Source organism: Syngnathoides biaculeatus, chromosome 19 (assembly GCF_019802595.1).
Source record: "Syngnathoides biaculeatus isolate LvHL_M chromosome 19, ASM1980259v1, whole genome shotgun sequence".
Classification (NCBI taxonomy): Eukaryota; Metazoa; Chordata; class Actinopteri; order Syngnathiformes; family Syngnathidae; genus Syngnathoides; species Syngnathoides biaculeatus.
The window spans coordinates 6,235,001-6,258,167 of record NC_084658.1 but is presented as its reverse complement, the minus strand read 5'-3'; the positions used below and the strand labels follow the sequence as shown (position 1 = coordinate 6,258,167).

At 39.7% G+C, this 23,167-nt stretch overlaps 1 protein-coding gene across 3 annotated transcripts in view; it reads left to right on the top strand.

Annotated features, from left to right (window-relative positions):
• Window positions 1–23,167, top strand: part of sema5a (sema domain, seven thrombospondin repeats (type 1 and type 1-like), transmembrane domain (TM) and short cytoplasmic domain, (semaphorin) 5A) — a 127,234-nt gene that overhangs the window by 36,148 nt on the left and 67,919 nt on the right. For 2 of the 3 annotated variants that reach the window (XM_061804894.1, XM_061804895.1), the window contains exons 2-4: window positions 4,240–4,451; window positions 16,920–17,019; window positions 19,247–19,292. In XM_061804894.1, coding sequence (XP_061660878.1) covers window positions 4,304–4,451; window positions 16,920–17,019; window positions 19,247–19,292 — 294 coding nt within the window. In that variant the 5' untranslated portion in view covers window positions 4,240–4,303. Of the gene's footprint in view, window positions 1–4,239; window positions 4,452–16,919; window positions 17,020–19,246; window positions 19,293–21,702; window positions 22,012–23,167 lie in introns of those variants that run through there. The other variant, XM_061804896.1, reaches the window with a different exon arrangement.

Genomic DNA, 23,167 nt, shown 5'->3' with positions numbered 1-23,167 from the left:
TGTAGTGGGAGGCGAGCAGGGAGAGGCTGGAGACTTGTACGAATATGCCCTGGAGATGATTTGAGACTTTAGACTGCCTAAAAGTGTAAAAAGCTCCCCGTGTACTTCTTCAGGGCCAGCCTTGGCTAAAGACAAAATAGGATCCGCCGCATTTTAGTTTTGGAGGCTAGATTCAAGACGTGACCAAAGACTTTTTTGTCCGTTATTTCGCATACGCTCATAATGAGAACGTCTGTCTGTTCCATCACACACTGTAGAGACATATTTCAAACCATAGTTCATCCATTTAAATATGCACACATAATGTGAACATACTGGATCTGTTCATTCACATCGACACATTTGATAAAGGTCTTCTCATTAGCATACATTCAATATAAAAATCTTCCCATTTGCATCGCCGCACAGCGCGTTCGTCCACTCACATATGATACATATTGCATTTATGTATCTGTCAGTTCCTGTTCCCATAAAACATCAGTTTTAATTCAAATTACAAACATTACAAATACATACATAACTTAAATATGTCTTTCCCTTTCACATCCACAGATCTGTATACATAAAGACATATTTTTAAAATGTTCCTACCATATGCAAATCATATGAGCATCTGTAAATGCATTAACATCCAAATATAAAAACGTAAGACTGCCTCTTCAAATATATCAACTTCATTCGATATATAAGCGCTTATAATTTGAAGATTTGCGTGTCCCTTCACCAAAACAAAAATGAGTAATGGACCCTATCCCACCCGAAAGGCGGATTAATCCCTGAACTGGTTGTCTAAATTGTGCACATTTGTCATGAGGTAAACGTGGTAGGGTTGGTAGTTTTTCACATATTGCAGGCTTATAGTGCAAAAAACACATTTTAGTATTTACATGTCAGGTTTTGTTATCTGGTTTTTATCGTATTTATGTAAAGAACAAATAGGCAATTGATTCCAAAATAATGATGCATTGATTTTAAATCTATTCAACCCACCCAAAGATTCCTTTTAGTGGATTGATTCAAAATTAAGACAAATAATTTAAAATGTAAGCACGTGTAATTTTTTATATTCCTCTGAGAAAGGCTCAGAACTTTGTGCTTTTTCTTATGGTGCATAAACTTCAATGGCTCCATGATTCAGGTATTGCTTCTTTTCACCTTAAATGCCTGTCATCTCACACAATACAACACAAAGAACTGTGGGAGGTGGTGGGCATTTAGGGCTACCAGTAACTACAACAAACATTACTGTGCCCAGAAAGTTAAGATACTGCAGTGATTTGCTGGCAAATTGCTATTTCTTCATCATAAGTTGTAATTTCGCCTATTTCTGAGTTCAACAGTATTTATTTTTAACTACGCAATGACCAAAATAAGGTCAACACAACATATTACTTTTGTGGCAGGAACGGATTGATTCGTATTTCATTCAATGGAATGGGAAACAGTACCTCGATTTCTGAACATTTCAGTTTGAGACTGATGTCATGGTACAAATTCACTTCGTAACCCAAGGTTCCATTGTACGGCTCTGACAAAGAGCTCAAGAACAAAATTCACAGCCGGTGTTTCAACCAAAACATTTTCCAAGTCAATCAGAATTGGTATTCAAATAGACCTCTTCATCATGTGTATTATGTCCATATGAGGTCTTGTACAGCAAGTACAAAGTCAACGGAAGTCTCAGCTTACTGGTTGTTCTTAGCTTAGCTGCTACATGCGTAGTGTGTGTGCCTCACTTGCATGCGGCCACATCCATGTCAGCACAACACATTTCGCATCTAAGACTACACAAGACACATCCACTTTAGGTCATAGCTGCTGAAATATAAACACTTGGATGGCGTTGCCTTGGCTGTACAAAAGTGACTGGCTGAGTTCCTCGTGCGGCAGCTGTCTTTTCGGTGCGGAAAAAAAAGTTAAAGACTGTCAGAGAAAACAGCCGATCGAGTCGGGTTGAGATGAAAGGGAAAAGGAACAGAGGCGACATGCTGTCACTTACTTTCCGCTGAGCGGATGACAGGTACTTAAACATTTCTCTGTGGTGAATGAAAAACCATATAGACACACCTGCTGCAACTTTTACTCTGGACTTTAATTTTGTTGCCCCAAGGTCAAGACGCAAGTTCATTCGCTCCAAAGGCAGGATAAAGTTTTCATTCAAGGAGAAAATCAAATCATCGCACCAAACTCTTAGCATGACGTCTTGGAAGCAAAGTCGACGCTTTAGCCTTGAACTGAATTTATTTTTTACCTCAGAGAAAAGGAAAGCTCTCTTTTTCTTATCTTTGCAGTTCCATCATAGTTGACTGCTTTTCTGCAACAAACATATCTTAAATAAAGTTTCTGCTAATTAGGAAAGTTGCAGTTACACACCTAAAGTTCTTTCACAGACCAGGGAATATTGTATTCCTGCGTTCACAAAGCACTGCTTTTTTTGCACTGACTGGACTTCAGATGAAAAGCCAGCTTCCCCAGCACTGAAATAATGAGAATGACTCATAAGTTCAGCGACACAATGCATTAGCTAAATCCACCTCCTGATTACTTTGCACATCCTCTTCAAATTTCATTTCTGATCCCGCCATAAGGCTGCATGAAATAAAAAATCCTCTCCAGGAGGCACATTCTTGTATTCCACACTGCTTGAATCAGTCTGTGTAATGGCATCACATTAGTGCTTAAAAAGCTATGATGTGGAGGGTCTAGACTGCTCATCATTTTGCTCCTTCAAAGAAAGAGCACATGAACAATTGAGCAACAATTGTGCTGACGGCTTTGTTGCTCTGAGGCTTAATGATCCAAGGATTGGTTGAATGTCATCATGACATACTGCAATTGAGGGACTCGTTGCAAATGAAAACCCAGCCGACTGTTCACCTTTCTATTAACTTTCAATGGTCACAACATTGCACACATCTGCATATAAGGACATTGGATGCAAGAAATACTGTATATGATGACTATTCTCTTACAAAGACAGTTGGGCTTAAATCTGATTGAAAGCGTGAGCTAGTAGCCGTAGTAGTAGTAGGAGTAAGCAATCCACATTATGATTCCGAGGGGTGTTTCTACCTCATTTATCTCATTTCTACCACTCAAACCAATCAATATTGTTTTGTGGAGGTGCGGTAAATAATGAGACAAGAAGACAAAAGCGTGTCATGTCTCTTTACCTCCTCATCAAACTCACTGACACTTGTACTGTATGTGACGATAAAGCTCTGGGCTTTTTGTTTTTATTATCAATCTTAATGTCACTGATTGGCAAATTCTACATCTACAAAATAAGAATCTCCAAATATTTATTGTAGAGTTCAACTTGAACAGCAAATATCTTAAAACATATATTTAAATGTTCAAAATACCTTGTTGACTTATCTTTAAAAAACTTGAATGGGGGAAAAACGGAGCACGTGCCTTATAAATTTTTGAACATTTTGTTTGTTTTGTTTGTTTTCAAATGTAAGTTTTGTCTTTGTATTTAAAACCTGCAAAACAATGTGATATTGTTATTGTCTGCCTGTTTGTACATTCATATAATGATGGTAACATCCTAAATGTATTAATTGAGGACTCTAAATTGCCCCACAGTGTGATTGCGACTGTTGTCTGTCTCGATTTGCCCCGCAATTGGCTGCCAACCAGTTCAGAGTGTACCCCGCCTCCTGCCCATTGATAGCGGGGATAGGCTCCAGCACTTACGCGATCTTCGTGAGGCTAAGCAGCCACCTCTTAGAACTCGGAAACAGGTACAGGTACCTGATGAACGTCTCTTCCTTCTGGGTTACAAGTAACAAATTAACCCGTTGTTTGGATGAATAAGGAAATACATTCAACGGACAAAGCAAACACTCACAGTGCACGCGTTAATGGTCATCAGATAAGGCCAATCGTGCGAAAGATAAGACACAAACATGCACTTTAACTTCTTGGAAGACACTCACACACTTGTGGTGCTTGACGTAATGCAAACATTTCGAGATGCCAGCGATCAGTGAAGCCTGTTCCTCAGCATAACAGAGCCAGTCTGCCTCGTCTTTGCACCTCCTGACGTTTTGGTTAAAGGATATACTTTTGCTACTTTTTTTCTCCCAAACTAAATCCCAAGTGATAGCTGAGATTTAAATTGCTCGAGTGGAGGAAGCTTTTCAGCAGTCTGATCTGATTAAATGTGAAAGTAACCCTCTTTCTAACCCAAATACGTCGTCTTCTTTTTGGTCTCCTGTGGATTCTCACCAGGTGTGTCTCTCCAATGCGCTTGGCCCCCGAACCCTGAGGAGACGCGAGCCTAGCCTGGGCCCCCATGGGACTCCCCATTAGCCAGCATGCACTGCTGCTGCTGCAGTGCATGCTGCTGCTGCGGCTCGGAGGCGTGGCCGGTAGGAGAGGGCCAGTGCTGCTCCCGGAGTCGCCGTGTCACAAGACAGAACACCCGATCATCCCCCATTCAGGTAAGAAAACATGAAAGGAGGAGTATGGTAGGATTTAGCCCCGGATTACCGACTTCCCAGTTTACCAAAGGAGGGATGGCAATATGGTTGTGGGACAATTGACCCCTCCGTGGATATTGCGCAATCCGCGTCACTGACCAATCAGAGGCCAGAGCTCTGCATAAACCAAAGCCCGTTTTTGCTCCCGCCATTTTCTCAGACAACATTGAATGGTCCAGTATAGGTTTAGTTAGCGTTTTATCGGGTATTTGGGTTATTTAACAAAAAATATGGTTAAGAGGTGTCACGGACTTTGTAATAGTGACGACAGGTATCCTGAAAGGCTAGTTGGTGGAGTTCGATTCGTACCCTTTCCAAAACCGAAGACCCAGTACGAAAAATGCCTTCGATGGATCAATCTTTGTGGAAGACTGCATCATCAACTAAATCCATCTAATATCAACCGGAACACATATGTTTGCACGAAGGTATGCCCTATATTTGATTTTCAATACATGTCTCGTATAAATGAATTCGAAGTTCTTCGCTAGCATAACACTGCTGCGTGTGAACGATTGACACACTTATTCTTTGTTGAGCGATATTTAGCGATAATCGGACTGCACAAACGTATTGATTTCTTGCTGGCTCCCGACCGAAGCGTAACCAGACTGTGTTTGCACGAAGATATGCCCTAAATTTGATTTTTAATACACGTCTCGTATAAATGAATGAGTCGTTCTCCGCTAGCATAACATTGCTACGTGTGAATGATTGAATGAAATCAGAAGCATGGCGTCTCTCTCAGTTAAGAATGTATTGTATTTAGAATCTATATTATATCGTTGATTTGAATGAAATCAGAAGCATGGAGTCTGTCTCGGTTCAGAATGTATTGTATTGTATTTGCCATTTTTACTGTTTGTCTGACGTCAGCGCACGTGGCGTGACATCACTTCAGGAGGCGTGGTTAAGTGCCCTGTACGGAGGGGTCAATTAAAGTCCCCAAAATCCTTCCCTTATGAATAGATTTTTCAATCAAGAAGTATAAAAGCGCCAGGTGGGAGAAGGTTTCAGATTTGACCAATTTTTAGGGAAAGCGATATTGGTGCAACAATATCTCTTGATATCATCGTGATTACTTTTGATATCACTCATGGATGCATTTTTCAACCAATATTTTTGGCATCTGATTTATTTGAAAGAAAATCACCAATTTTTGAGAAAGCAAGTGTACTCAACAGGGGGATAAAACTGTCTTCCCTTTTTGTACAATTTTTAAGTCTCCCAATGTCAGGTGTCAGACGTCAGATATCTGAAATCTTACACATATTCTTCTAATATTCATGAAGACTGTGGTTGCTTGATATTGAATTTATTTTGAGCAATCTTTAGCTGGGTTAAGAGTTGTATTGAAGTTGCCTTCCATAATTATTGTTAAATTAGCTGTTTGGTCAAATTTTACTGAACCAATATTGAGACTGTTCTAAAAAGCTAAGAAAGTGCGGTGGAATTTTGAATCTTTATGAAGAAAATATATGATTTTATTTTTCCTTGTGAATGAATGCCTTTTACATTCCATGAAACAGGAGTTATATGGGATATATTAAAGATAGGTGCACAATTGTTTCATGTGAGTGGGTAGAATCAGTGCATATGTACAGTGTCCTTGTGGTAAGAAACACAAGAAATGCTCAACAATGGATGCTGGAAACTTTTGTTTGACTATGTTCGAGCATATTCTACATACAAAATTCCTTTTCATTGCCAGCAAATGTCATTCTTCATCCTGAAAAACAGACACAGTAAAATATGAACCTAACGAACTGATTTTACCACTCAATTCCAATTTATTATGATTGAATGCTTGTCACTGGAGGCTGCATTAATTCAATGTTTTGTTTTGGTTTGTTTTTATTCACCACAATATTGTGGTGAATTCTTTTCTCCCAGCAGCTGATTGCAAATTTTGGGGGTTAATTGATTCCCTTTTGAATTCCTCTTCAGTGGCTTCTCTTACACAGGGGATGCAGTTGTCCTTCTCTTTTTATTACTCAGCTGTGCAAGTTTTGTAATGCGTATATTTTGCATCCACTTCCACTGTCCTTTACCCTTCCTCTTTCTTTACTACACACAGCTAAACTTCAGCATATCCATTACAATCAATGCAGCTCTGTCTGCCAAGCATGAAGAAACATTGAGCTGTTTTCGGTCTCTCAAGCATCCCAGTCAGATAATCACATTGCAATTAGTTCCTTCGAGAAATTGACTGGAAGGCTAAGTAATGTGTGCAGACATTTGGATGCATGCAAGGGCGCTCTTTTGTTGATTGGCTGCTCAACAGAATCCATTTCTTTTATAAAAGACAGTTGATCAGATATGGTCATTTGTAGTGCAAGTGACTATATGCATCACTTTGGTTGATGGGCCAGGATTTTCTGTGCAAAGGTGAGGGTATTTTGGCTTCTTTTGGTCTGAATAACCATTGGGTTCTTGAAAATCCAGCAAGAAATAAAAAAGTATATACATTGTATGCAAAAGTGAGTGATTAAATCCATGCAACAAACATTTTTCGTGAGTTTTAGCCACACTTTTGTCCTTTCAGAGTGACTAGATATGTTTTGGTCTTTGTACCCCTTCTTTTTAAAGGGGACTTATTTTTTCCCCGCAATTTCTAAATGTCTGCGACAAGCTTTTGTCATGATAGTCCTCTGCATTACATTGTTTCAGAAAGTGAAGTCACTTGAAAATGATTGTGGCTCTTCGCCCAGCCTTGCTGGTCATGCGGAAAGAGTCAATGTGGGGGCAAATATGTAAATTGCCGACATCATGATTTGGCAAAATTCAGAATGTCTTGCTCACTCAAACATTTCAGGCGGATAGCAAAAGATTTAATTTACACGGACTATTATCTAGTGGACTAGTATATTGACAGTATGCTCATATATGACACAAGATATGGGAAGTAGCTTTGGTCAGTCAATTTGCAGAGTACATATTTCAACCAATCTTCTCCAAACACTCACATACTGTACTAACATTCTCTGAGAGCAAAATATGACCTGATTAGACAGTCAGAGGACGATAAATAAACAATCCACGGGCTACCATTTTAGCTGATTTTCTTGACTGCGTGTTTCTTAAATTGGTCTTTCACTTTCAGATGAGCGCCTCAATGTAGCTTTGCTTGTCGGAAACATTGTTTAGGATATTCTGCCGTTTAAACACACTTTGCTTTGAAGAGCTTTTAGTGAAACCGTTTTCAATCAGACTGACAGAGGTATTTACAAGCGCGTGAACTGTCAAGTCAATCGATGACATAACCAGGGCTTCCTCGGCTTTTTCTAACAAATAACGACATAGCTGAAGGTTGTAACAGTCCTTTTCTCTCCAGGAAGGAACCCTCTTATAGGTCTCGCTGGGTCACATTTGCGACTAAAATCACCAAGCTCTCATGATGAAGGGTGGAGGATAATAGGCTGTGTTCTAAAAAATGTCTGGTTACTTATAGTTTTGGATTCAATAAAAGGTTTGGCACAGGCTTCCTATAGCTTTTATTTTAGATCCAACCAGGTCAGACGGAAGATTGTGAATCATTAAAAATAGTACTACCCGAAATGTAAGACAACTCAACCATTATCTCAGACCAACAGAAAGGAGCCTGTAGAATACATTAAAAGTAGTTTCAAGAGTAATTGCCTTTGTAAAGAAGTCTGTAGTATGTCAATATAACATTTATTTTTGTGACGCTCTCTATTTAGTATATGATAATATCCTCCTTGAGCCGTCACTTTATCATGATGGAGGGGTTTGAGTCTCCCAATCTTCCTCGGAGCTAGGTTTTCTGGGGTTTCATGCCCCTGGCTGGGGAGGTGTATGTTGGGGTTCACTCAGGTAGACGAGAGGGTAGCATTCCTCCGCCTTCAGGTGAGGGGACAGGGAATGTGGTTTGTGCTTATGTACCAAAAATTTACTTTACAGCTGGCGAACCAGCTGGCTTTAATTTATTTACTGGTCGAGCTACATTCATACCCTCACCTATGGTCACGAGCTGTGGGTTATGACTGAAAGAACAAGATCCCGGATACAAGTGGCCGGAATTAGTTTCCTCCACGGGATGTCCAGGCTCTCCCTATCGCTGTCCGGGCTCTCGCTTAGAGATGGGGGGGGGGGGGGGGGGGGGGGGGAGAGAGCTTGGTCATCTAGGATGGACTGAGAGTAGAGGTTCTGCTCCTCCGTATTGGGAGGAGCCAGATGATGTGGCTGGGGCATCTGATTCGGTTGCTTCCCAGATGCCTCCTTAGTGAGGTGTTCTGGGCATGTCTCTCAGCTTCCTTGGGAAAGCATCGGCATCCCTCCAGAAGGACTGGAGGAAGCGGCTGTGGAGAGGGAAGCCTGGGCTTTCCTGCCCCCATGACCCGACCTCCGATAAGTGGAACAAAATGGATGGATGGATAGTACATCATACTGTAGGATTTGCATTTACAGTAAAATGCAGTCACGTGGCTATCAAGATTTCTATAAATTTGCAACTGTGGCTGCACTTGAAACTTTTAAGTGATCAAATGATACAATGTTGGATTTCATTGTGTTGCGGGTCTATTGAATTGTTTAGTCTTATTCTTTGGACAAGCATCTTGCATCATGCTTTTCTCTCATTGGTAAAACATTGAGCGTTTGTGTTTTTGTTTATTCCCACCATTGTCAGCAGTCAGTCTTAAAAGAGAAGCACCTCATTTCTGTCCCATGAAGATGCCAATTAATCTTTGCCTTCACTGTTAAATCGCCCCTGAGTCAAGCTTGTGTCATGGCCTGATGATAGCGTTCGTGCAGTTCAAACACTTCTCATGATTCCAAGTTGTAAAGCATACAAAGCTTTTCAGACCAAATTATAGCCTTTGAAAAAAAAATGGTCGTGAGTCATAAGAAAATATGCAGACACACACATACAGGCATGACTGATGAGAAACCTTGTTAAACTAATTATGCATCTCTTGATGTGACTTGTTGTATACTGAGATTTAATACTTTTTTTTTCAGGGCTGCATTACCATGGTGTCATGACTCCTCGTAGGCTGTTTGTTGAAACTATATGAAGTATTTTGATGTGGCACAGTAAACCCCAACGCGCCTGATCCTTATGGATGTGATAGTGATCGCGCTGACACATAATCATGACAGGGATCTACTGTATCTGTATCTACTATATTGTGTTCAGCTGGTTTTGTTTGTTTTTTAAGGCACATGTTTCTTATCCTGTGACCGCCATAAAATGAGAACCCCTGTAAAAGTTTAACAGTGATCAACAATTTTTTATGCTCATGTAAAAATCAAGAACTTTGATATGACATGACAACAACTTATTTTTAAACTTGTATGAACAGTAAATAATCTTAGTCATTTTAAATATTTCTTGTAGAGTTAATAAATGCATTATTTTGACTCTGGCTTAGACTTAGATTTTCCATTCGCCCATGGCAAAACCTTGCCCAGCATCCCAGACTGGATTAAATTCAAGTTTAGATATTTCATTGTGTTATACAATGTTTTATCATCTTATATTTGAAAGTGTGGAAGAAAAAAATTAAACATGATAAAGTACAGATCCTTTAGCCGGAGGTTGTACTATTTGTTTTATTACAGTGTGAATGTTATTTTGCTTTTGAAGCTGTCTACAATTTTCACAAAACTCCAAGGTTGAAAACTGAAACTTTGGCAATACAACATTGAAAGAGGTAGAAAAAAAATCATCATCATGGGAAGGTTGGCCTTAGTGGGTTCAAGGGATCAATGTTCAAGTTTTTCTCCCTCGCTCTCTCGCTCTCTTTTGGAGTTTGCGGCTTGCATGTGGAAGGGTGTGCCTCACATGAATCTTAGCCCACTGGTGACCGTGGTTTTGCAAACTTGGCACAACACTTGGCTGCGAGAACTGCTACTGTGGTGCAAGGATCCTATGGACTGAATGCTGTTCTCGTTTCCACCCCAATTTCTATGCTGTTTTTTTTTTCCCAATTATAGGATTCTGAAAAGAAAGCACACTGTACAACTTCTTGCATAACATTCAGTGTTTATCCGAAAGGTGCGCTCATAAAGTCTCTCAATATAGCTTCTTCCAAGGTTAAGCTTAAATGCATTGCATGGCCAGTCTTTTGTGGTATTATTGTTCAAGGATCTGTACACAGGAAAAGTACAAATGATATAGAATGTCTCACTGCAGCTTAAAGCCCTTAAGACCCACTATATTAATAAAGTGTTTTATTTAACAAGGGTTCTTCAGTGTAGGTCCGAAGGATTTTAAAGGTTGTAAAGTGTGTTGTAAACAAGGCCATGGCAACTCTCAGGACCAGAGTTTAGTTTTACACCCACAGACTGAAGGTTGGGTTTCATCTTCCCTCAAACTGAGCGAAAGCAAGAAAATATTTGAAAATTGTTTTTCCAACTGTACTAATTGCATACCAATTCTCAACAACATCCATCCATCCATTTTCTGAGCCGCTAATCCTCACAAGGGTCGCAGGAGCACAGGATCCTATCCGTCTCCTCCTCCTATCCACAATGGCCGAATAACTGTGTGTGTATATATATATATACACTGTATTTGCATTTTTTCTGAAAATAAACTGACGTTTATATATATATATTTGTATTATACATATTTATTCTTCTTCATCATTTATATATATATTTAAAATTAAGATATTTTAATACATGAAGAAAATACACAAATTAAATAGATTATTGAAGCCCCCCCCAAAAAAACTTGGACACCCCTGCTGCCAACTAGCATAGAGAGGTTGGTGAGTCCTCTCGTCTCTCTCCATCACCTTAATACACATTGAATTTTAATATTTTATCATACACTTGTCTCTGGCTTGGTGGTGGCTTGTTTTGCATGATTTACTCTGTGCCCCAGGGCCAAAGCACAGCCGCAGAAATTCGAGTGTAAGGACTTTTAGTTGTAAAATTGGCTTGTTTTTCTTGTTCGAAATAATAGAAAGAAACCTCGACACGCTCAAGGTCCTAAAATGCCCTCAGCGTTTTGATTTTGCCCGAGTGAGCAGGTGCTTATTTTTTCAACTTCACGTCTGAACTATTTCCTCCCTCCAGTGGACTTCACTGAATAGTTGCAATTCTTCTCCCACCCATTACCACAAAGCTGTATTTAGTGTGAATTGACTCTTCATTTCTGTGAAAGCCTGCTGCCATACTTTATTTGAACCACTCCCAGAAAAAAAAAAAAACATCCATGCTTCAAAATTGGTTTCATATGTTGCCATTGTTGTCAACCTGTCTACACCGAGCTGCAACATTGAGCTCTGCCAGATCAGCGCGGCTTCTAATGCCGAGTGCAAATATTTATCCATCGTGCCTTTTTGTCAGCCGCTTCGTGTCAGAGCTGGAGAATAACAAATGGGATGTGAGCGATGAAGTGTTCTATTTTGAGGAGGAGGGAGACAGAGGTTAAGGGGATAAGATGGAAACTGGTGCAAGGGGGAGGAAGGGATTTGCATGTATGTGCATGGGTTATTTTTTTGGTTTCATGTTGGCACAGAGCCCTGCCCGTTTTTGGAAATCTCACCCCAGTGATGGTGCATCTGATCCTGCCTGTGTGAGTGATGGTGCCTTGATCTCATACGCATCCAGCACAGTAATTCAGACAACTATCTTACATGCTCGTCTATGATGTGATTAAATTCTGTGCATTTATTGTGGTCCTCATATGATGAACCCATGTAACAAGCTCACAAAATTTAGAAACAACAGTTTTGATCCTATTTATTAGTTTGGGGTTGTCGTCTTGTTTCGATAAGGTTGATTTGTTTGGCTCTGTGCAGGATCATAAATATCTACCCGGGGTGGCTTTACAAAGAGCCGTTTCAGCCCCGCACAAGGCACATAAATATCACAATACCACACATTTGCATGCATGTTGTAAAACCAAACCGTGATTGGAATGGCCCAGTGACACCGATTATTAATGTTTAGTATCCTTGGCATGATGACAAAAAGGATATAAATTATGAGCAGTGTTCAATTAGGGCCTTTTGCCCCCTTTGCATACTTCAGCAAGTACCATGTCTTCACCCATTTGTTCACACACATGAACGCACGCACACACACACTTGCAAGAAGTGGAGGAATTATACAAGGTTGGGTTCGCCACACCTGTCATCTCTTGGGTGGTGTCACAGAAACGTTCATATCCCAAGAAAAAAAAAAGCCTAGTGAGGTTTAAGGATCGACGTCTCTAAAAATGTGTCTCCCTCCAGACCGAATCAGCTGGCAGACGTTCAGACAAATTAAACATTTAGGGTGAAATTGACTGTGGTCTTGCTTCTAGGGATGCTAATGAAAATTTATTGTGACAACTGAAGCCAAGACGCTGGGTGTATTTAGCTGAAAGAAAAGTTGTGGACTTGTTTGGTTTAAGAAAGCTGCCGTTCGGTCCCAGCACATAAGTTCCAGGGTGCAGGTGCTGACTGGAACATGCTGTCGCTTCGCTCTATTTGTCTTTGTTTGGACGTCCTCAGAACTCCTGCATTTGTCACCAGAACACACTTCTGTGCGTGCTTGCTTTTGGTGAGAGCGTGGTTTCATCCGAAATGTTGACAGGTGCGCCCAAAGACGCAGACACTGCGTTTTCCAGTTTATTCACACTCTCATCCTGCTCTGTTCTAACCTTGATGGAAAGTTCCTTCGCAAATTAAAAAAGTTTCATGGGGTTGTGACTCGGATGGTATCCTTAAAATGCTACTTGACACTGGACATTTAGAGCTTTTACTGTGGAAAAGATATAATCACAGTATTAGAGAGTCCTGTGGCCCTTTCATAGATATTGTCACAAAAGGTATGCAATGGACTTGCATTATAAAAATAATGTACACAATGTGATGATACAGAGGAGGCCTCCTCTTTACCCTGGGTATTCTTTTGCTGAATTAAAAAGGACCTTTGCCACTTCCAAGAGTATACAACAAAACAAGTTTTCAAAAATACTGACTGTGATGGGAATTTAGTAAAACAGGCCACTCCATGTAATCAGAAGACATTGTGCCTGATTTATCCATCCATTTTCTGAGTCACTTATGATCACACAAGAGTGGCGGGAGTGCTGGAGCCTATCACAGCTGTCACCGGACAGGGAGGCCAGGTACACCCTGAACTCGTTGCCAATCGCAGGGGACATGGAGACAGACAGCCGCACTCACAATCACACCTTTGGGGGCAATGTACAGTCTCAATTGATGCATGTTTTAGGGATGTGGGAGGAAACCGGAGTCCACAGAGTAAAACCACACAGGTGGGGCCTGGATTTGAACCCCGGTCCTTAGTACTGTGAGGCCAACACTTTACAGCTGCTCCACTGTGCCGCCAAGTCTGATTTAGTATGTTCCAAGATAACTGGCACAAAATTTTTTGTTTAACAGATTGTGCTCACTCTTGGTGGGCATTTTGTGCATGATTTAATAAGATTGTAATCTTTTTACTAAGATCCCAAATAGCGAGTGCTAAATTGTTTGTTCACTCACTCAAAGTGATTGCATGCGCTGTTGGCAACACGTGTGAAATACTGTAGATGGAGACCAACGTATTTAAAAGAGGTTTTAGGACTTTATAATATACACACAATATATAATATACAAACAATATGACACAAGTGGAAAACTTTACCACAGCTGCTTCTCAGTTTACAACTACCTTTCAAATGAAGTATTTAAAGACTCAAATTCGGCCGTCACAGTTTGTTTCAGGTTTGTTTATTCGCAGCCTACGTACTTAATGATTCTATTTGTATATAGCCCTCCCAGAACACGCAGCGTGATCTGCATGGCGAATTTGTGCATTTGGCACACGTATTCCTAGGGTGCTTTGTTAATTGATCAGCTTCCACTGCTTGCATGGATCATTGAGTTTGCGCCCATTTTTTCTCCGGCATACCCAGTCCGTAGTGTACTGCATTCCATATATCTGCTCTTTACAACCATTCCCCTTTTCTGTCAGGAACAAACTACAATGACATTATTACGACACCTCTGATTCTCTTAACTGAGGAAACTGTTGCTCTTTTATCTGTGAGACAGGAAGATTAGAATATATGGCACCTTGTTGTTAATTAATAGACACTGTCTGTAGTTGCTTATCCATTTTCTCATTTGACCACTCAGATTTGTAGTAATATATGCAATATATAATAGATTTGTAATATAGGAAAACTTTATCCAAACAACACTGACATGTTCTCTACCAGTGTCTCAAGGAACTCCTAAAATCTTCCTTGCACAAACTGATTATTTGCGATGCCGCAAATCTTCATGCAAACATCAGTTTAGTGTAAAATAGAATGTATGCATGATACACTTTGTTGGCATTTTGTCTTGTTAAGAGACCACTTATGTAATAAAGTGAGAAAGTCAGCAATCATCACATAACTGCACGGCCCCCCTCCCACTCCCCATAAGGTGTTATAATTTTGGAAACAAAAATATAATCACATCTTGGTTCATCCACGTTTAAGAATTATTTGACCACATTATTTTTTTAATGCACTTATTCTCCCATTTTTAAACCCTGTTTGAGACTCCAGTAACTAGTATTCAAATTTTCCTTTCCCTTAACTTAAATCCATCCATATGATATATACACTTCTTGGCGTATAACCTAAAAAGGACAGACGAATTTTATCCCTTTTCAAAAATAGCAAAATTAAATGCAAATGACTTACACAGTAGAGAGAATACAATCATGATGATAATTCACTAACTTGCTGAGCTGTGCTGCAAATTATGCAGTTTGCAGGCTTTTTAACACACTGGATGAGACGTTTGTGTGAGCCATTAAGCAACAAGCATGCTTTACTTTTTAGATGCACCACTGTAATAAAGCATGATTTTTTTTATAGATTCATAATAATAAAATAGTATGTACCAAACACATCGTTTGTCTTCAATCCTATTAAATGAATAAACAAAATTGTTGTGCACCCCTAATCTACAGTTGTGTCACGATGAGTTATGATGCGTACTGGTCAAAGGTGAGATGAATGACTGATTTGAGGTCTCTTGGTTAATCTTATCAAATAACCAAACAGCAGACAGACTGGACCTGTGATTGGATTGGTCAAGGGTTCAAGGATCGGGTGGCACGACACCAGGGTTATACATCATCGTCTGTCTGCGGCTCAACATTTATGTAGAAGATGTATTTCTATGTTCAATCAATAACGACCGGACTGTGCAAAGTAATATTTTTTCAAGGTGAGGTATGTTGTCAATTTCCATCGAAAATTGCCCTGGAAACTTTATGAAAACAACTTTTAAAACAGAATAATCAAGGCCAAGAATAGACAAGAATATAAACCTCAAGCTGTAAATCATGAAATATGTCACCCTGTGTGTAGAGCATCGATAATATCCTGTGTGAGTTTAAAATACTCTTTTTATAGGAGCTAAGCGCAACCAGTTTCTGTATTTGGCAAAACAGAATAAACCACTTATTTCCGGCGCATGTAAATGACCAAGACCAACAGAAGAAGACTGGAAAAATTAACCTGTAGGAAATTTAAATATCCACATGTCTTTTGTTTGACACAAGATGAGTGATACCAAAGATAACAATGTCCCGTATTTAGGCTTGGTCCATGTTTAGATATACAGTATCAGATGATATTTCAATGAATATATGTTATCGATGTATTAAATCTTTGTCCAAAGACACCAGCTGTGAAGGAAACAGAATTTTTTGCAAGTTCAGGTCCAAACCATCATGTCATCAACCCCTTGTTTTGATAGTTTGCTAAAAAATTATCATTGTTCTTGCTCTTTGTACAGGTGCACCTGATAACTTGGATGCCATAAATGTACTACCGTAATAATGTTCAAGCAGAATTCCATAATGTGTAGCCTGTCTAAACGATAACTCTTTGTACAAAGTGTTCAACTTTCAACTCGTAAATACTGCTACTTGTTAAAGGCAGAGGTATGAAATTCATCATGGAGTTTATCCAAATTATACCACACTTAGCAGTAAATAGATTTTGTCCTGGTGCTCAGTGGTTCCTTTTAAATTACTGCAATTTGCGCTGGTGTAATTAGATGTTAAAAACTTTTTTTTTTCTTCCTTGCCTGAAATAACACTGTAATGAAATGTTAATTTGCCATAATCATTGACTTGGATGTCCATTCCAGATTGGTCTCACGTTGCGTACTTAGTAAATAAACAGTGTATATGCATGGCATCTTTGAAGCATTCTCATTCTTTGTAATACAAAAAATAAAATGAAAAAAGGCAATGTGTTGTGAACATACAGGAGCAACATTATAATGTATCAAGCTTTACAAAGACATCATAGATTCATTCCTTTAGCTGGTCTGCGTCTGGAGAAAAATTACAAAATCACTTTGAAAACAGTTCATTCATCTGTTCAGTTCTCTTCTGGCATCTTGACTCTGATTGGCTTGCCCATGTTGCGTCCTGTGTTGTAATTGGCAGGGATGGAGCCGTGGATTTTCCGGTTCAAAGCAGAGGGCACGGTGGATTATTCTCAACTGACCTTTGACCCCAGCCAGAATGAGCTGATTGTGGGTGCCAGGTATGTTTACTGGACTTTGTTTCTTTCTCCTTAATGTCTTTTTCTATGTCTCCCTTTTACCGGCATTGTTTCAAGAGCTTGACCAGATGTCTTCAAAAGTCCCAGAAAAATTACTTTAGCAAGATCTTTAAAGTATATTCCACAAAAATGTAATAGGGCCACACCAAATAGGAAAAAAAAGAAAAGACAGAAGGCAGAATTTTTTAAAATGTCAACAATTCCACAGCCTGAAAACAGAAGCCACTCTCTTCTCTTCAAGTAATATGATATCAATTGATTCAGTAAACCCAATAAAAGAGACTATTTCATTTCATGGAGTTCTTTCTCAATGACATAAACCTTAAACCATTTACACTGATGGTGGTGATAATGTGACAAAACATTGACTCTTGTGTTGTTTGTCCAATTTGCGGAAGTGTCAGTTGACAGCATTCTCAATAGTCGTCAGTTTTACGCATGTGCTAATAGACCATTCACATCTTTATTTTCATAAAATTGTGCCTTTTTCACCTATGACTGAGTATTCCCTTGAAATGAACAATTTTTATGGATATTTTTTGTTCAGATAAAATTGTACTATTTACTGTAAAAGTATGATGTTTCCCAAATGTGAGTTTCATAAAACTATGATTTAATGAATAACCACAGCTTGATTTGAAAATATCATGACCTATTCTGGGACTTTACATTTTTCCTCATATTTTGTTCTTTTCAGTGCGGCCCTAAGACCATTTTGTAAAATTCCCATCCGTGTGTCTTGAGGTCATTTTGTCGGTCTGTGCGATTCACGTCATTTCGTTCAGTTCTTACTCACAGCCGAATTTGATGCCTGGTGAGTGTCTAACTCTAAAAGTTGATGCGGTTGGGTGAATGGTGGCAAACCATGGATGATAATGGAGGGGGGAAAGGGATCGATGCAAATATCAATAGAATACAGTAAAAAAATCAGAGGCCGCACAGAGGCATGTTTGATAGCCTCGCGGGAAGATTGATAGATCTCTGTGAGAGGATTACTTTGTAATAACGTGTGTGCAAGCCCCTGTGCATGCACGTAAGGAGTTGAAAGCTGTACTGGCATGTGGAATGATGACAAAATGTCTCTCGTTGATTGGGAAGAAAGGTTCATCTACGAACTGTAAGATATTGATGTGTTCATGGAATTCATCTATTGCTGCCATAAAATTGAATCTTAAGCCTATTCCTCCTGTGTCCTGATTGGTCTGTGGAGGACAGAAAAATGTGAAATATAGATCATATAGAAAGCTGCAAAGCGAAAATGAAAATTGAAAATTGCTCTCCTAAAGTGGCATGGGCCCATTAAATCATTCTGTGAGCAAGATGGGAAGAGAGATTCACTAATGCAAGGTTTCCGACAATATTAGTTTTCTTTTTCGTATAATGTTACTGGTTTTTAACCGATCTCTAAAACGGGAGAGACCCCATGTGAAAAATGAAAAATCAACATGTTATATAGCAACCAACGTGTAGTGTACTTGAGATGATCAACACAGCAGACAACACACATGTCCAAGAATATCCACATATATATGACTAAATATAACATCCATAAAAATAATTAAAGCTCGGCTAACTGTTAGCTTATCTTGTATATAATGAACTTTTCTCTTCGTCAGTTTTATTATGGTGAGAAACTTCGCAAATGTCTCATATTAACACTCAAGGCAACCCTTCTGTGTCTGGGAACATCGTTCCCTTTCATGTCCTGGCTCACCAGAACTCCTTGTTATCCACGCGCATAAGAATTTTCAACCGCAAATATTAAACATGTTTGATATTAACAACTGCCCACACTGAAATGTTTTCTGAGCAGATCGAAAAGGAAATCTGTCTTAACACATTTTCATACCACAGGATAATAACTTTCGGAAGCATCAGAGAACTGTTTCTTTCTTTCATCTTTTCTTTCTTTCTATAGTACAAGCCAAGACCTTTCTCTTGCTTCCTCATGACATTTACCTTGGAAACATTTAAAAATTAAAGATTCTGTTTCTACAGTGGTTTGCTCTGCTGAAATCCACCAATGCAAAGGCTGATTTGAATTTTCGAGCAGAGCTTCCCTTTTAAATATGTTTACTTCCTCGAAATAGTTACCGCTGAACTTCTTGTTTACTTCTAGGAATAGAAATCCACTTGAAATAGTCCCCTATTAAATGTATTTATCCAGGATGGCATGGAGTACTTCATATTACCCTGTTTTCCTTTTCAGAAATCATCTCTTCAGGCTCAATCTTGAGGACCTAACACTGATCCAGGTGAGTGCAAACACTCCTCTGCCGTCTTACTTTCTTCATTGTTCTCTTTGGAGGAGCCCTCGGTTCTGCTCCCCTGCCTCCCAACAAGCGCTTTGCGTGCAGGATGAAGTTGGCTGGCAGCCGCCATAACTTAAAGCTGTCACGGTTTAAAAAAAAAAAAAAAAAACAGCTTTGCATTTGACACATCACGATGTCTCCGCATTCGCTGGATTGACAGCTGGTTTGGTTGTAAGTACTCACAAGGGAGGGAAAGAATTCCTGTAAAAAAAATCTTGTCACTGGTAATACCCTTGATGTTTGAACGTAATATGACTTATATTCTGTGGCTGGGCTTCGCCTGGGTATTAACGAGGTGTGCAGTTTTTTGGGTGGTACTATTCTGCTTCAACTTTTTCTGCGCTAGGCACAGAAAGGAAAGTTGCTAACTTGAATGCTACATTTTTAGAATTTGGGTTCAGCAACTTCTTCAATGACTATTAAGATGAATGAAATTTGCGTCTATTTTACTTTTCCAGACACAATACTTACTTTCCCTGGTATATAGTTCATTTATGTATGAGTAGACCATCCATTCATTATCCAACCCGCTGATCCTCACAAGGGTCACACGAGAGCCAGAGCCTGTCCCAACTAGCTTCGGCGAAAACCAGACAGACGACATCTTTAATTGGTCGCCAGTCAGTTGCAGAGCAAATATCAACACCATTACTGAGCCCGGACCAAAGTCAGGCATGTGTACCACTACACCATCAATGACTCTGAATAAGTAGTTCACTTACTAATTCAATTTTTGGGGAAAGCAATTAGTTTGATTTACTAATGAACATATTTTCCGGACTATAACGTGCACATAAAAGCCTTTAATTTTCTCAAAAGCTGACGGTGCGCTTCATAATGCGGTGCGCCTTATATATGGATCAATAGTGAACCTTTAGTGCAGCTCCACATAATGGATGCATAACGTAAGCCCAGCCTCTACAGTATCATCTATTCTATGCGCCTTATAATGTGGTGCACCTTATATGTGAAAAAAGTTTTAAAATAGGCCATCCATTGAAGGTGCGCCTTATAATGAGGTGCGCCTTATAGTGTGGAAAATACAGTGCCTTTTTTTTTTAAAGTTCACCCAACTCTGCTGCTAACTAAGCTTTAAAACAAGATAGCATCTTGCTCTCTTTTGTTTGTCTTCTAGTACAAACCACGGCTCTTTTTTTTATGCCACAACAATATACTGCATTTTTTCAAATGGAGGACTCTATTTAAACAAATGCCATGCTGTGGGATCCTTTGTTCAGGTGATTGACTTTGCAACCAAGTTCCTGTTTTAATCAAATTTGGCCAGGAAGTTGTTAACCACTGGCCAATCATGGGGCACATACAAACCATTCACACACACCGTGATGGACAAAATATTCTATCTATCCATCCATTTAATTCACCGCTTATCCTCACAAGGGTCGCAGGGAGTGCTGAAGCCTATTCCAGTTGTCAATGGGCAGGAGGCTGGGTACACTCTGAATTGGTTGCCAGCCAATCGCAGGGCACATTAAGACAAACAGCCGCACTCACAATCACACCTTTAGAGTGTTCAATTAATGTTGCATGTTTTTGGGATGTGGGGGGAACTGGAGTGCCCGGAGGAAACCCATAAAACCCATACAGCCACGAGGAGAACATGCAAACTCCACACAGGCGATGCCGGGATTGAACCCTGGACCTCAGAACTGTGAGGCCAACGCTTTACCAGGTGATCCATCGTGCCGCCGACAAAATATCGATTTATTTATTTATTATATTTTGAAATATGGGAGGGAGTACCCATAAAAAAAACCCACAAAGGCCAAGGATAATATTCAAACTCCACACAGAAAATCCAAGATTCCTTCTCGCCTCCATTTGTTCCAAAAGGACATTTCCCCTCATTCTTAACGTGTGAATGTGAATGAAAAAAAATTGTAGGAAGGAGCATGATTGTGTACAATTTGACGCTGATGCAAGTTAGGCTCTAGTGTGCTCTTGTTTTTCACCAACAACTCCTACTTCTACCCTTCAGAGAGTACATGCACAGAATCCAATTCAACTCCCTCAAAAATAGCATCCATCTTGAGAAGTACCAGTAGTGGAAGTAAGAGTGAGGAGGCTGCAAAACAGTGTCCAGCCCAGAAGCTGTCCAGGGGTTGGTACCTTGCTCAAGGGAAAGGAACTCATAGCGTTCCAGCAACCAGAATTTGGATGTTATTATGCTGTACGTAACAATGTGACTTTTTAAGCGCTACATTAAGCGCTACAAACCTTTGAGGAGTCCGCAGTGTTCACATACAAACACTGATACGTGCAAGGTTTGTTTGTTGGTGGTAGCAGCACGGTTTCTTTGATACGCAGACAGCCGCCGATGTTTGCCATTTACACCCCGGGAGAACCAGCGGAGGGATTGAGAATGAGGCAAAAAAAAGAAAAAAGGCAACAAGGGAATGAGACTGGCTGAATGGAACAAAGAGAGAAGAGTGGGTGCCATGTAAACACAAAGCTGCCTGGAAAGCAAAATGAGAAAAATGATGAAATGACATGGGAAGCAAGGCCAAATCTGGTAGAAAGGAAGGAGCTGAGGGTGGTGTGAGACAGACGGAAAGCTCTTGCAGTCTTTTTTGGATGCTTACATATGCTTTGTGAAGATCCGAGCTCTATAATCATCCATCCTTCTTTAATCCAGGATTCAATGGTAAGATTTTCAGCAAGCCTATCAATCACTCCTTCATTTCGAGACCACAAGCACACATCACCTAATCAAACAAAAGTTTAAGTTAAGACTTTGTCTAACTTCTGTCTATCCTGATCGTGCCCAGCGGTGATGGGGTTTTCCAAATGAATATAAAAGAAGCGTGAAACTTCGAAATGACCCATGCACTCGGCCCTGCTTTGCATTTGACTGGGGCTGATTTTCCGTGTCAGGCAGAAGGCTGAGTGCAACTACGGAATTTTAAAGAGCACAGGTGCTCTTTTACCATTCAATGCCTTCTAAAGTATTGTCAATCCTTTTGTGCTGTTTATTCTGCCTTCAAAACAAGAACACATCAGAATTTGATTGCCTCACAAGCTATTAAGATGAATGAAATTTGCGTCTATTTTACTTTTCCAGACACAATACTTACTTTCCCTGGTAAATAGTTCATTTATGTATGAGTAGACCATCCATTCATTATCCAACCCGCTGATCCTCACAAGGGTCACACGAGAGCCAGAGCCTGTCCCAACTAGCACACAACACTAGAACACATCAGAATTTGATTGCCTCACAAGCTAAAAACCCACACAACATACTTTTGTTTTGGCCTTTCCCTTCTGCAACATTTCATGTGTTGCTGCTTGATTATATGGTCACGTAGTACCACAAATTTCTCCCATTTTAAAGATATTAATGTTTACTTTTGATTGGCACTGAGATACAGCCAGTTATTTTATACACATTTATCATTGTTGATAACTCAACATTATTGTTTCATTTCTGGTTGCTGCAAAAGGAATGTTAAATTGATTATCCACCTAATCCATCCATCCATCTATCCATTATCTACCGCTTTTCCTGGTCGGGTCCCAGTCTAATCAATTCCCACTTTATGTGTTAAGCACTTTCAAAAGGATAATTTTAGTGAGCATGAAGTATGTCATATAGCCACGGAACCCTTTGTCACATCATAGTAAAACACAGTGTATCATATGTAGAATATGTACTAGGGTCAGATTTTGAGATAGACTTGAGCCCAAAAATTATAATCTTGTGCTCGGCATGCTTGGTAATTATAAAACATACAGGGGGAAAAAACGTTAACATCAAAGCATAAAGAACAGAAGCACTGAAGCCATGCAAAAACTCTTGA